General features: G+C 49.7%; 1 protein-coding gene across 1 annotated transcript; it reads right to left on the bottom strand.

Moving 5' to 3' along the window:
* Positions 1-2,536: 2,536 nt before the first annotated feature.
* LOC123252797 (cation channel sperm-associated protein 1-like) lies at positions 2,537-11,115 on the bottom strand. Its single transcript, XM_044682040.1, has 10 exons — positions 10,842-11,115; positions 10,068-10,265; positions 7,023-7,133; positions 5,994-6,153; positions 5,049-5,140; positions 4,744-4,887; positions 4,316-4,379; positions 3,966-4,038; positions 2,900-2,957; positions 2,537-2,613 (listed from the first exon to the last, which is right to left on the bottom strand). The coding sequence occupies exons 1-10, from the start codon at positions 11,113-11,115 to the stop codon at positions 2,537-2,539; spliced, it is 1,251 nt and encodes a 416-aa protein (XP_044537975.1).
* Positions 11,116-12,860: the final 1,745 nt, after the last annotated feature.

The following is a 12,860-nucleotide window of genomic DNA, read 5'->3' on the forward strand; positions in this document are numbered from 1 at the left end:
CCCCCCCCCAGACCAAGTGCCATGCCCACGCCCCCCCACCAGAGACCACATTCTGTGCCCCTCCCCACACTGAGTGCAGGGTGAACTGCTTCCCCCCCCTTACTCCACTCCGGGGAGGTAGGAAGCACTCCCATTGGACTGCTGGGCAGAGGGGGTGGGTGATATCAGGCTTGGGGAGAGGGAGAGTTCAATGGTGCAAACTCTCTGCTCCCCTCTAGTTATGTGAGCTGTGATCCCCTCAAACCAAGAGAAAAAAGCCCCAGTTTACAGGAAACCCTCTTGTTTATAAAAGAAATATAACCCTCAGGTTAAATGACATCATCCTGACACATTTATCCCATCTTGTACCAGCCTTCCTGAAGGGGACATCCTCCAAATTAACCTTTTTAGCAAAAGACCAAGGGTTGAAGTCAGGTTTTAATCTGGATGCAGGGCTGACTGGGGGATTGGCAAGCCACTATTGAGTTTCCCACAGCTTCTAACCCACCTGTTCTCCCTCAGGCAGGCACCCCTTTGAATGCAAATTAAAGCAGCCCAAGTTTGCTTGAGAAAGAAACTGAGGGAGCTGAAGAGGCTTTTAGCCTAGTCTCAGGTTCATAAACTTATTCCTAAATCACTAGACTACAGTTTTGGACATTTGTAAAGCACAAACTCAAAAGCCACATCCCCAAACCCCCAGAATATTTTGTATAGTAGAGACACGGCTTGCTTCTGATAGTAAAGACCTAAGTTGTTTCTCTCTCTCTCAGGCCAAAGGTAATTAAGAAGCCATTGTAGGGCAGCTGGGTAGCTCAGTGGATTGAGAGCCAGCCCTAGAGACTGGAGGTCCTAGGTTCAAATCTGGCCTCGGACACTTCCCAGCTGTGTGACCTTGGGCAAGTCACTTGACCCCCATTGCCTACCCTTACCACTCTTCCACCAAAGAACTAATACACAGAAGTTAAGGGTTTAAAAATATTAAAAAAAAAAAAAAAAAAGAAGCCATTGTATTCTGAATGGTGTGGGGCAGTCCCATCCTGGAAGGGATGCTGCCTTGAAGAGACCTGCTAACTAACTCCTACTAAGGAGAGGGGGAGGAGAGCAACCCAGCTGCACTTTCTTCCAGCTTTCTAGTTAGGAATTCTAGCGAACTGTGTGCTGCAGGGCCAGGTGCACTGGGTCCTTGCATGCATGCCCACAGAGAGGTCTATGTGTGCCATCTCTGGCACCCATGCCATAGGCTCACCATCACAGGTATATAGTCTGACCTGGGTTATACCAAGGCTGTCATGCAGTACATATTATTTTCTTTTCTGATAGTCCTTCTTAGCTCTGCTATTCTATGTTGTGCTCTAAAGTCCCATCTAGCTCTGACATTTTCTATTCTCAGTTCCTTAAAGATGCTTTCAACTCTGAGAGTCCACATTCTGAGTTCTAAGGTCCCATCTAGCTCTCATTCTCTCTTCTAAGGGTCCATTCCAGTTCTGACATTCTAAGCTTCAAAGGTCCTTATCAGCTGTGACATTCTTTGTTCTCTGTTCTAAAGGCCCTTCAAGCTCTGTTATTTAATACTTTAAGGATCTTTGTCAGCTCTGACATTCTCTGTTCTCTATTCTAAGGTCCACTCCCAGTTCTGACAACCCACGCTGGGTTCTAAGTTCTCTTCTAATTTTTAATTTTTTTTTATAGTTTTTTTTTAAACCCTTAACTTCTGTGTATTGGCTCCTTGGTGGAAGAGTGGTAAGGGTGGGCAATGGGGGTCAAGTGGCTTGCCCAGGGTCACACAGCTGGGAAGTTTCTGAGGCCAGATTTGAACCTAGGACCTCCTGTCCCTAGGCCTGACTCTCCATCCACTGAGCTACCCTGCTGCCTTTAGTTGTTAATTTTCTTTTCTAAAGGTCGTTCCCAACTCTGACATTCTATGTTCTAAGGGCCCTCTCAGCCCTGACACCCCATGTTCTGAGTTCTAAGGTCCCTTCTTGTTCTCATTTTATGTTCCAAGTGCTTTCCATTCTCTGGGAACCCCCTCCTACCCTTTGAGCTATTAGAACTGTGGACTGTGGGCAATGCCCTCCATGCAGAAAAGCCATTTTCCACATCTGACTCTGAGACTCTCTCCTTATTGTGGACCCAAGGCAAATGCCTTTCCCTTTCTAGGCCTCTATTTGCTACTCTATCAAATGACCCAAGGCTGACACTGCTCTGTGTTTGACTTGAGTTCCAAAAGGCCAAGGTAATTTCTTACCCTTTCCTTTAGCCAAGGGTCTGAGAATTCAAGAACCTCTGGAGTGTGTAAATAGAAATTTGATACACCTGAACTACATTTACCAGCATCCCTTTAAGTTACATCCTCTCTTGGCGCCCAACATGGGGCCAAAGGATGCTGCCCCCAAAGTGATGGGGGCAGTCAGGAGCCTTTCTCCAGAGGCCTCACACCTCCTTTCTCTTCTTGCCCACTGGTCCGCTGACTTCCCCTGGATTCCCCACATGAGAGTCAGGTTCTTCCCATCTGGTCTCCAGGCCCCCTCTCACCCTCCCTGGTCCCAGGGGCTTCCTCTTACAAGGGAGCAAGTTTCCCATATTTTTTCTGAATTGTCTTTAGTAAAATGACATCACTCTTCTGTTCTTCCACTTCTGTAAGGAAAGAGAATAAAGAAAGAAGGTGAGAGTAGGACGGTTCCTGAGCTTAGGAGGATGAGAGAGTGATGGGCAGGAATGGGAGGGAATTCCTTATCACTAAGTGGTATTTGAGCAGAGGGGGATGGAGCCATGCCAACCATGGCACTCAGGGAGGGGATTCCAGCCTGGGAACAAAGCTTGGACCAGACATGCCCAGTCCCTCTCAGGTATCCTCTCCCTCTGAGCTCCTAGGAGGCATGAAAGGTAAAATGTGGTCTATTAGCTGGGGGGGCATGGCTACCTTTTTCAAGGATTGTCAAAGACTCATCCAGAAGCTTCACATGCCTCAGGGCTTCTTTCTAGGAAGTGAGTTGGAAGAGAGAAGTTAATTCTTTGCTCCCTGGACACCCCCAAGAGACAGCCTCATCTATCCCCACCCTGACCAGATGTGGTCTTTTTGTTTTTAATACTCTTACCTTCTGTCTTGATTCTAAGGCAGAAGAGTGCTAAGGGGTAGGCAACTGGGGTTAAGTGACTTACCCAGGGTAACACACCTAGGAAGTGTCTGGGGCCAAATCTGAACCTAGGGCTTCTCATCTCCAGAACTGGCACTGTATCCACTGTGCTACAGGTGCCCCTGGGTGTCATCTTAAAGACCTCACTGGGCCCTAATGCCCAAAGGGGAAGAGGTGGGAGACAATGAGGTGAAACTTGGCAGAGCTGGTCCAATGCCCATGATATGTGGGTACTTTTCTGTCTCTCTCCTGGGCTCTTTGAGAGGAGAGGCTGCACAGTTTGGTGATGAAGGCGAGACAAACACAACAACTATCTCCACCCATTTTTGGCAAAGGTGAGGCTGCGATGGTGGGTGCGGGCAGAGGACAGAGACTAGGACGTTGCAGTTATCACCCATCTCTGAACCTCTATTGTGGTGGTTAAGGGCAGGCCAGGAGGCTTCACAGCTTCCCAAGACCCACCATGCCCCACTCCAATGGTGAGAAGATGCCCATGTGGAGAAAGAAATATTTAGCTATGTGAGCCCCACCTGGGAGCAGCCGACCTCAAGCCCAGAGGCTCCCTGGTACTTGATTCTCGAATCAGAGATCCTATTGGGGCCCTGGTTCCGAGGGACGTGTGTGTCCCCCAGCTTTGGCACAAGCCCTCTGGGTGTGCGTGTGTGTCCACTTTGCCTGCTCAAGGCCTTCTAGAGACAACCAGACTCTTCTGACTTTCTGGAGGATGAAGCCCAGGCTAAGAAAGCAAGCAGGGAGCTACTCCTGTCCCACCTGGCTCACCCGCCCTGGGCACAGCACCTAGCAGGTAGATACACCCTTTCTCCCTTCTCCTTCCCCACCAATCCCAAGTACCTGCTCTTTTGCCTTTTCCTGGCTCTCACGTAGGGAAAGCTGGAAGTTATCCACCAGCACTGCTATCACTAGGCTACAAGGCAATGGAAGGTGTCTGAGATCCTGGGATCTGAGTCAGGGCCTGGGAAGGGAGGGCAACAGACCTAGAAAGGGGCAGGGGCTCCCCTGAAGGGTTTGTGGGCAAAGTAGGGATGAGCTGGGGCTTTTCTGGGGAGAGTGTCAGGTCCTGTGGACCTTGGGTTTGAGGAAAGGAAAAATAGGATTTGGGAAGCCCAAGGGTACACAGGGGAGGAGAGAGGGGAGCTGGGGTGCCTCAGGGTGGGAGGGAGAGGGAGGGCTTGGATTCTCACTTGAGGAAAATGAAGTATTGTATGATAATGTAGACCATGAGGATAGGAATGATATACCAGGCACCTGGGGGAGGAAGGACCCTAACATTGCTCTCTAAGCAAGTATCACAAACCAGGCCTGGGGTAAGTAATGGGAAGTATGTCACAGCTGAAGAGAAGTGGAACAGAATGGAAACTGAGGAAGTACCCTTTTGGGAGCTTCCTATCTTAAATTTTCTTCCTAATTAGATGCTGTGTTATTGTTTTTGCATTAGCACTCTTTGAATTTTGCACTCTGGGTCAAAGTCCCATTGGTCCACCCTAGTTATTTATGGCTCTGATTCAAAGCTCCCAAGACAAAACTGCAAAGAATATCCAACCTTTGCGTGTCTGCTGGCCCCAAACCCATCTCCCAGGCCCTCCCAGGGCTCAGGCCTTTTCTCCACTACCTTCTTTCAGGCTGTCCAAGTAGATCATAGACCAGTCATCCAGGGTGAGCAGGGTAAAGAGGGTGAAGGAGGTGGTAAGGAGGTTCTCGAAACGCTTGGGGTCTGTCTCATGAAACAGGGTTCGGAGTACAACGGAGAAGAAGACTGGGATGCTAAGGAGGCCCCAGGGACCCTTGCAATGCTGCCCAAGGAACCTCCAGCCCAGTCCCAGCCATATCAGTCCTACTAGCCTCCTCCCTGCCTGTCTAGCTCCTCCCCAGTCTCCCAGTCCCCAGCCTCCTCCAATCCCCTTCTTAGCAAGATACAAAGGCAGGTGAACATCAGGACAAGGATGGCTGTGATGGATGATGCTGATCTGGCCAGAGAATGCCACACTTTCCTGAGGCTGGAGAGGGAGCTGAAAGCAGAGGGAGAGTCAGACAAGAGGGTCAAAGGACCAGGCAAGTTTTCTAAGGGAAAAGACTGCAGCTAAGGAGCAGCCCTTGGAGCCAGTGCTGGGACACCATGCAGGACCGGGGATCAGGAAGCTGGAATCTGGCCCCTGATGAGCCTCTGGCTGGGACCTTGGACTTCAACACTTTTAGGATTGGTCAGGATTTTAGGGCAAACAGAAAGTCAGAGCAGGAAGACTCCTTAGAGCACTGGACAGAGAATATCAGACCTAATAGGGGTACTAGAACATGGGAAATCCAGTGGAAAAGCTGGAAGGAACCTCAGAACAGGACCTGATGACCTGGAATTCATAGCACCCTAGATTGAGAGTGGGAAGCAGCCTAGACATCTTCTTGTCCAACCCTTTCATTTGACAGATGGAGAAACAGAGGCACTTGGAGGTCATTCAGGAATAAAATCAGAGATTGGAATCTAGAAGAGACATGAAGGGTCATCAAATTCCCTTCCCTTCTTAGATTAGGAAATGGAAACCCAGAGGGAAGTGACTTGCCCAAGGTCCAGCTAATAAGTGCCTGAGATGGGAGTTGAACCCAGGTGTTCCTGACTCCAAGTTGAGCACTCTATCCACTGTCACTCAATGCCTCCCCCACCCCACATTTTACAGGGGAAGAAACTGAGGCCTCCAGAGGGTAAGGGACTTGTCCACTTCCACCCAGAAAATATCCTAGTAGCGAGGTCTGTGTTTCCAAAGCCAGGACTCTTTCCACAAGGCTACCCAGTGTGTCCCTCCCTGCTTGCCCAGGAGATGCTGGCCCATCCTGGGTCTGTGAGCAGCCCAGGGCCCAGCTGGACCTCACTTGAGTTTCCACAGCACCCTGATGGCCCTCAGGGATCGAAGGCTTTTGAAGATCTTCAGGATTCGGAAGACAGTTTTGCTTTGGGACAATCGCTTGGCAGAGGAGAAGTAGATCTGCTTGAGCACGAAGTCCAACAGGGCCATGATCACGATGACGAAGTCTGGGGGGCAGGGGCCACAGTGCCCATCTCAGGAGCCCAGCCTGAGAGGTTCCAGCCACTTAGCAGAGCTGACCACAAGTTCTCTGCCTCTTTGAGGCTGGCCAAGCACCCACCCCAGTTCTCTCCCTTGATTCTCAAATCCAGACTGGGAGGGAGGGAGGGACTGCAGCCATTCTTATGCCCCTTCTACACATGAGGAAACTGAGGGGTAGTGGGGAAATGACTTGCCTGGGGTTTCATAGCCAAGTCATTGCTAGTGGAAGGATTTGAACCCAGGTCTTCCTTATTCAGGGATTCCATATTCTCACCACTAAGCCACTGTGTCTCTATCAGAAAAGCCCCTTCCTCCTAGTAGCCCTCTAAGGTGGATAACGATAATAACCACCATTTATATATCATGTGCACTTTGCATCTGGTATCTCATTTAATCTTCACAACAAAGATTGTGTTCTCCCTATGTCCAACATCCCTAGAAACCTAGCTCTAAAGTTGGGAGGAGCTTCAACGGGCCTCTAGTCTTACTTCCTTAGAGTAAAGATGACAAAAAATGAGGCCAAGGTCACATGAGTAGTAAGCACCAAAGGTGAGTTTTGAACCCAGGACCCTTGACTCCAGAACCCACACAGCTTCTGAGTAACAGCAGCAGAGCCTCCTTTCCCTAAGTCTAGAGCCCATATCCACAAGGTGCTCCCACCCTGGGGGTGAAAAACACCCATTCCATTCCAATCCCCTTTCCCCAACTGGAAGACATGCCAATTCACTACTCCCACTCCTCCATGCCCAGTCCCTCTCTGACTTGGTCCCATCCTGTTCCCAATCTCAGTCACCCCACCCCTCCCCATCCAGGCCAAGTCCCCAACCCTACCCACCTAGGTTGTTCCAGCTATGAAAGTAATGAAGTCCAAAGGCCAGAATCTTTAGCACAGCCTCCATAAAGTAGATGCAGAGGAAGATGGAGTCCAAAATTGCGAAGTACCATTCTGTGGGAAGGCCAGATACTCAGTTTCCCTGTAGGTTCCAGCTTACTGCTGAAGTCTCCCTCCCCACCTGCCTGCACTCTTTCCCCACTCTGCCCTCAGGTAAGATTCCCAATAACCTTGTGTTCTCAGGAACCGAAAGGAATAGTCTTTCCTGGAGAAGCTGCCTCTAAGAGTTATTTCCTCCTCTTGGATATGAAATCCAAAATGGCACATGCAGCAGGATGACTTAGTGGTCACCATGCTCTTCCTTCAGGATGTCAGTAGGCTGAAGTTCCTCTCTTTTTCTACCAAGTTTCTCCAGCCTCCCTTTATCCTGGAGAGATTCCAGGGCTTTTGTTCCATCAGACTTGCATTTGTGAATCCCATACATACGTCCATCCATCCACCCATCCATCCATCTATCCATCTATCCCTCTATCCATCTATCTGCCCACCCATCCATCCATCCATTCACCCATCCATTGGTCCATCCATGCATCCATGCATGCATGCATCCATCCTTCCATCCATACATTCATCCATCCATCCACCAACCCATCCATCCATGCATCCATCCATGCATCCATCCATGCGTCCATCCATCCATCCATCCCTCCATCTATTCATCCATCCATCTATATATCCATCCATCCATCCATTTATCCATCCACGCATGCATCCATCCATCCATCCATCCATCCATCCATTTACCCATCCATTGGTCCATCCATGCATCCACCCATCCATCTGTCCATACATCCATTCATTCATCTATCCATCTATATATCCATCCATCCATCCATCCATCCATCCATCCATTCACCCATCCATCCTTCCGTCCATCCATCTATCTATCCATCTATGTATCCATCCATCCATCCATCCATCCATCCATCCATCCATTCACCCATCCACCCACCCATCCATCCATCCATCCACCTATCCATCCCCCTACCCATCCATCCATCCTTCTGTCCATCCATCTATCTATCCATCTATGTATCCATCCATCCATCCATCCATCTATCCATCTACCCTCCCACCTATCCATCCATCCATCCGTCTATCCATCCATCCATCCCTCCATCCATCCATTCATCCATCTATATATCTATCCATCCATTCATCCATTCATCCACCTACCCATCCATCCATGCATCCATCCATCTATATATCTATCCATCCATGCATCCATCCATCTATATATCTATCCATCCATTCATCTATCCATCCATGCATCCATCCATCCATTCATCCATCCATTCATTCATCCATCCATCCATATATCTATCCATCCATCCATCCATCCATCCACCCATCCATTGGTTCATCCATGCATCCACCCATCCATCTGTCCATCCATCCATTCATTCATCTATCCACCCACCCATCCATCCATCCATGCATACACCTATCCATCCATTTCGATGCCTAAAATCTTTTCCATGTTACTATGATCAGGGTGTCAGAGTGGTTGAGATGTGGGAGCATAAGACAGCTTGGCTAAATGCTGCCACCAACCTGCCTCTGAGGTTGGCATTCCTAAATTGACCCTGACTGTGTAGAGGAAAAGCTGAGTCTGTTACAAGTCGGGGAGAGCTTACTGTGTCAGAACAACGAGGTTCTAGGAGGTCTGCTGACCCAGGGGGCCCATATCCTGTTGTTTCTGCCCTGGGGGAGGGTCTTGTGGGTTGGGCCAAGCTTTGAACCTCCTGAGGTCTTAGATACAGGGACCAGCAAAGAACTTGCTATCTGCTCTCTGACTTCATCTTCTTGGTGGCATCCCTACAGTCACTGTTGTCCTTTCACAGAGGAGGAAACTGGCTCAGAGAGGGTAAGTGACTTGCCCACCATCATCACAGTACCCGAGGTGGGACTCAAAGCTAGTCTTCTAGACATCTACCCATTCAGCAAAGTCTCTTGACCTCTGCAGTTCTCAGTTTCCCTGGCTGCAAAAGGAGGAGGTTGGAGTCAGTGATCTCCAAGCTCCCGGCTTGCCCCAAATTCTGGGATTCCTATGAGTCATTTCAGGCAGAGCATCAGTCCCAAGCATTAATTTGACACCTACTGTGTGTCCAGTGCTATGCTAAGCACCAAGGATATTTTTTGCTGTTCAGTCGTTTCAGTCTCGTCCCACTCTTCCTGACCCCATTTGGGGATTTCTTGGCAAAGATACTGGAATGGTTTGCCCTCTCCTTCTCCAGCTTATTTTACAGTTGAGGAGCTGAGGCCAAGAGGGTTAAGTGACTTGCCCAGGGTCACACAGCTTATGTAAGTAAGTATCTGAGGCCAGATTTGAACTCAGGAAAATGTGTTTTCCTGACTTCAAGCCTAGCACTCTAAGCTGCCCACTGTGGATAAAAGAAAGGTACATTTAAAAAGGAAAAAAGCCATCTCTGCCTTCAAGGAGCTTCCAATCTAAGGAGGGAGAGAATATGCAGACAACTCTGCAGAGACAAGATGGAGGCAGAAGAAGTTGGGGAGAAGCTCAGAGTGCAGACATGCTCCTTGAGGGTGATCAGAGGAGGCTTCTTGGTAGTTAAGCAGGACTTCTGCTGTGGCTTAAAGGAAGCCAGGAGGCAGAGGTGAGGAGGAGAGAGAGGGGTTCAGGCTTGGGAATCCCCCCTTACTCTCATCTCCTGACCCATTTGTCAGGCGGCCATTTCTCCCTCTCTTTCCTCAGCTGGATCCAGAGTCACTGGGAGACACGCTGAGAACTGTGGCTTCCCTGGCAGCTTGGAGAGCTCAGAGAAGCCATCCCTGCCCTGTCCCAGAGGGCCTGCAGGACCCTCCCACCCCGGGCCTGGCCCTGCTCTCTTCCTCCATGCAGAATCTTGGTCCTCTCCAGTGGCCTCCAGGAGCAGCTCTGACCTTACTGGGCCCAGGACATCCCCCCAGCTCCCCGGCCATCCCTGGGCTGTTGGGGTTCTGCAGCCCCTTCCCAGGGGTTCTTACCTCCCCAGACTTCCACCTCGGCAAAAGTCTGGAATATTAGTTCGATACAGTTAAGAGAGATCGCCAGGAAGGTGAAGACTTCAAAGGCTTCACTCTTAACCAGTTTCTTCAGAATTAACTGGATGTGGCTAATGCTTTTAATGGTTTTAGCACAACAAATATTCAGTATATCCTTCTTCTGGGCCCGCTGCAATCTGTCTACAAGGGGAGAGAGTTAGGAAAGAGCCTGGGTCAGGGGTGGGCAGGAATGGTGCCAGCGTCCCTCACCCCAGGTAGGATGTCCAGTGTTGGGGCTGGCTCTGCCCCAGTGAGAGAGGCAGGATAAGTCACAGCAGGATGGGGGCCCAGCAGCAGGAGGCCCCCCACTTCTCTCCCCCTCTCAGAATCACAGCTGGCAATCTGGGGGGCAGCTCGACGGGTCCCCCCTTAATCAGAAAGAAGAGGAGAGAAGCCGACAACCTCTGCTCTGGGGCTCCCTCAGCCTGCTTGGAGGAGCCGGACTGGGGAGATGAGTGAGCTACCAGGAGGGCGAGTAAGAGAATGGGAGGCTGGGACTCCTTGGGGTGTCTGCCTCGCTGGCCTGGTCTCCCTTCCCCTCCTCTTTGAGGGAACAGGAACAGAGACCCCCCAGGCTTCAGCTGTGCTGAGTGTTGCCCGAGGCCTCAGGCCAGAAAGCAGGAAGCCAGAGGCCTGGCCAAGGCTGATCCGTGTCTGGGGTTAGCCACAGCTGTGCCCTTGGCCACATGGCATGGCCTGGGATGGCGCTCAAGGGACCGTGGCACGTGTTCCCTGACTCAGCCAGAGGCCCAGCAGGCCTCCGAGGAGTGGGCAGGGACTGGACTGGGACCAGGTACTCGCTAGGGTTCAGGTCAGGGTCTATCAGGTCTCGGGAGCTTGTCTTACTGGAAGATTTGGTTCTCCTATCTTGGTCCCAGGGTTGTGTCACGGAGATGAAGGAAGGTTCCACTCGCCCCCCCATCTTATTCCAAGGGTTCGTGCTTCGTGTGCTTAGAGGTTCCCTGGAGGGGCGGAAAACCACGGGAGACATGGTGTAGTTCTTAGAGTTGGCATCTCTGGATAAGAAGATTGCGGGAGGTGCTTGAAAACTTGGCTTGTCAAAGACTCTATCCTCAGCCTCCCTCTGTATCTCTGGAACAGTTAAGTAATTCATCTTGGACTGGAACCCTGGATCAGACAAATAGTGACATGGGTTTCACTTGGGCCCCTCCAGACCTGGCCCTCTAAGTCCTGTTTGCCCTCCCATCCGCCTCTTTTCCCCTCACTTCAGCTCCTCCAAGGGACTTGTGGGCTCTACATTCCATGGAGGGGCTTGGTTGTTTCCATGGAGACCCTTCTGTGATGTAGGGGCTGGGCCCTTCCACCAGGACTTTCACAGAACCCCAGAATCTCAGGGGCCATCAAAGACCTCCCAGAGCTTATTCCCATCTCTAGCCAACTCTCATCTACAGGCTGTTGACGGGCTTCCAGTGATGGGGGCTCAGTGCTAATGGAGCTAGAACACTGGGACCTTATGTCAGGAGGGTCTGAACACTCATCTGGCTTTAGTCACGTATTAGCTGTGTGTCCCCAGACAAGCCACTTAGCCTTGCATTTTCGTGTTTCCTTATTATCAAATGGTGGGGAATAATAGCTCATCCCTCCCAGGGCTGGGCATAAGAAAAATAGGAGATAATATCTACAAAGTGCTTTGCAAACCTTAAAGCACTGTATAAATGATGGTATTATTATTATTGGTATTATTATTATCTCTTGAGGCTGCCCTTCTGGACTGTCACCTGGCTACCTGGGCTACCTAGCTTGGTCTCCCTTCCTCTTGAGGGAGTTTCTCAACCCATCAACCTAAATCTGCCCCTCCGCAACTTCCTTCCATTTCTTCTAGCTCTGCTCTATAGGGCCAAGCAGAAGCCTGCTCAACCCCCTTCTTTAGGACAGCCCTTCAGACTGTTGAAGAAAGCCATCCTTTTGGTCAAGGGATATGAACAGGTAATTTTCAGATGAAGAAATCAAAACTATTAATAATCACATGAAAAAGTGCTCTAAATCTCTCCTCATTAGAGAAATGCAAATCAAAACAGCCCTGAGGTACCACCTCATATCTAGCAGACTGGCCAATATGACAGTAAAGGAAAATAATAAATGTTGGATTTGATGTGGCAAAATTGGGACACTAATGCATTGCTGATGGAGTTGTGAATTGATCCAACCATTCTGGAAGGCAATTTGGAATTATGGCCAAAGGGCTTTAAAAGAATTCATGTTGGGGCCAGCTGGGTAGCTCAGTGGATTGAGAGCCAGACCTAGAAATGGGAGATCCTAGGTTCAAATGTGACTTCAGACACTTCCCAGCTAGGTGACCCTGGGCAAGTCACTTGACCCCCATTGCCTAGCCCTGACCGCTCTTCTGCCTTGGAGACAATACACAGTAATGACTCCAAGACAGAAGGTGAGGGGTTTAAAAAAAAAAAAAAAGGAATTCATGTCCTTTGATCCAATCATACCCCTGCTGGGTTTGTACCCCAAAGAAATAAAAAAAATGTTTGTACAAAAATATTTATAGCTGTGCTTTCTGTGTTGGCAAAAAATTGGAAAATGGTGGGGGTATTCCTTGATTGGAGAATGATTGAACAAATTGTGATATATGATGGTGATGGAATGCTATTGTGCTATAAGGAATGATGAACTGCTTAATTTCTATAAGGCTGGAAAGTGCTTCATGAACTGATGCGGAGTGAAATGAGCAGAACCAGAAGAACAGTGTACACAGTAACTGAA

Source organism: Gracilinanus agilis, chromosome 6, assembly GCF_016433145.1.
Source record: "Gracilinanus agilis isolate LMUSP501 chromosome 6, AgileGrace, whole genome shotgun sequence".
In the NCBI taxonomy this organism is placed as follows: Eukaryota; Metazoa; Chordata; class Mammalia; order Didelphimorphia; family Didelphidae; genus Gracilinanus; species Gracilinanus agilis.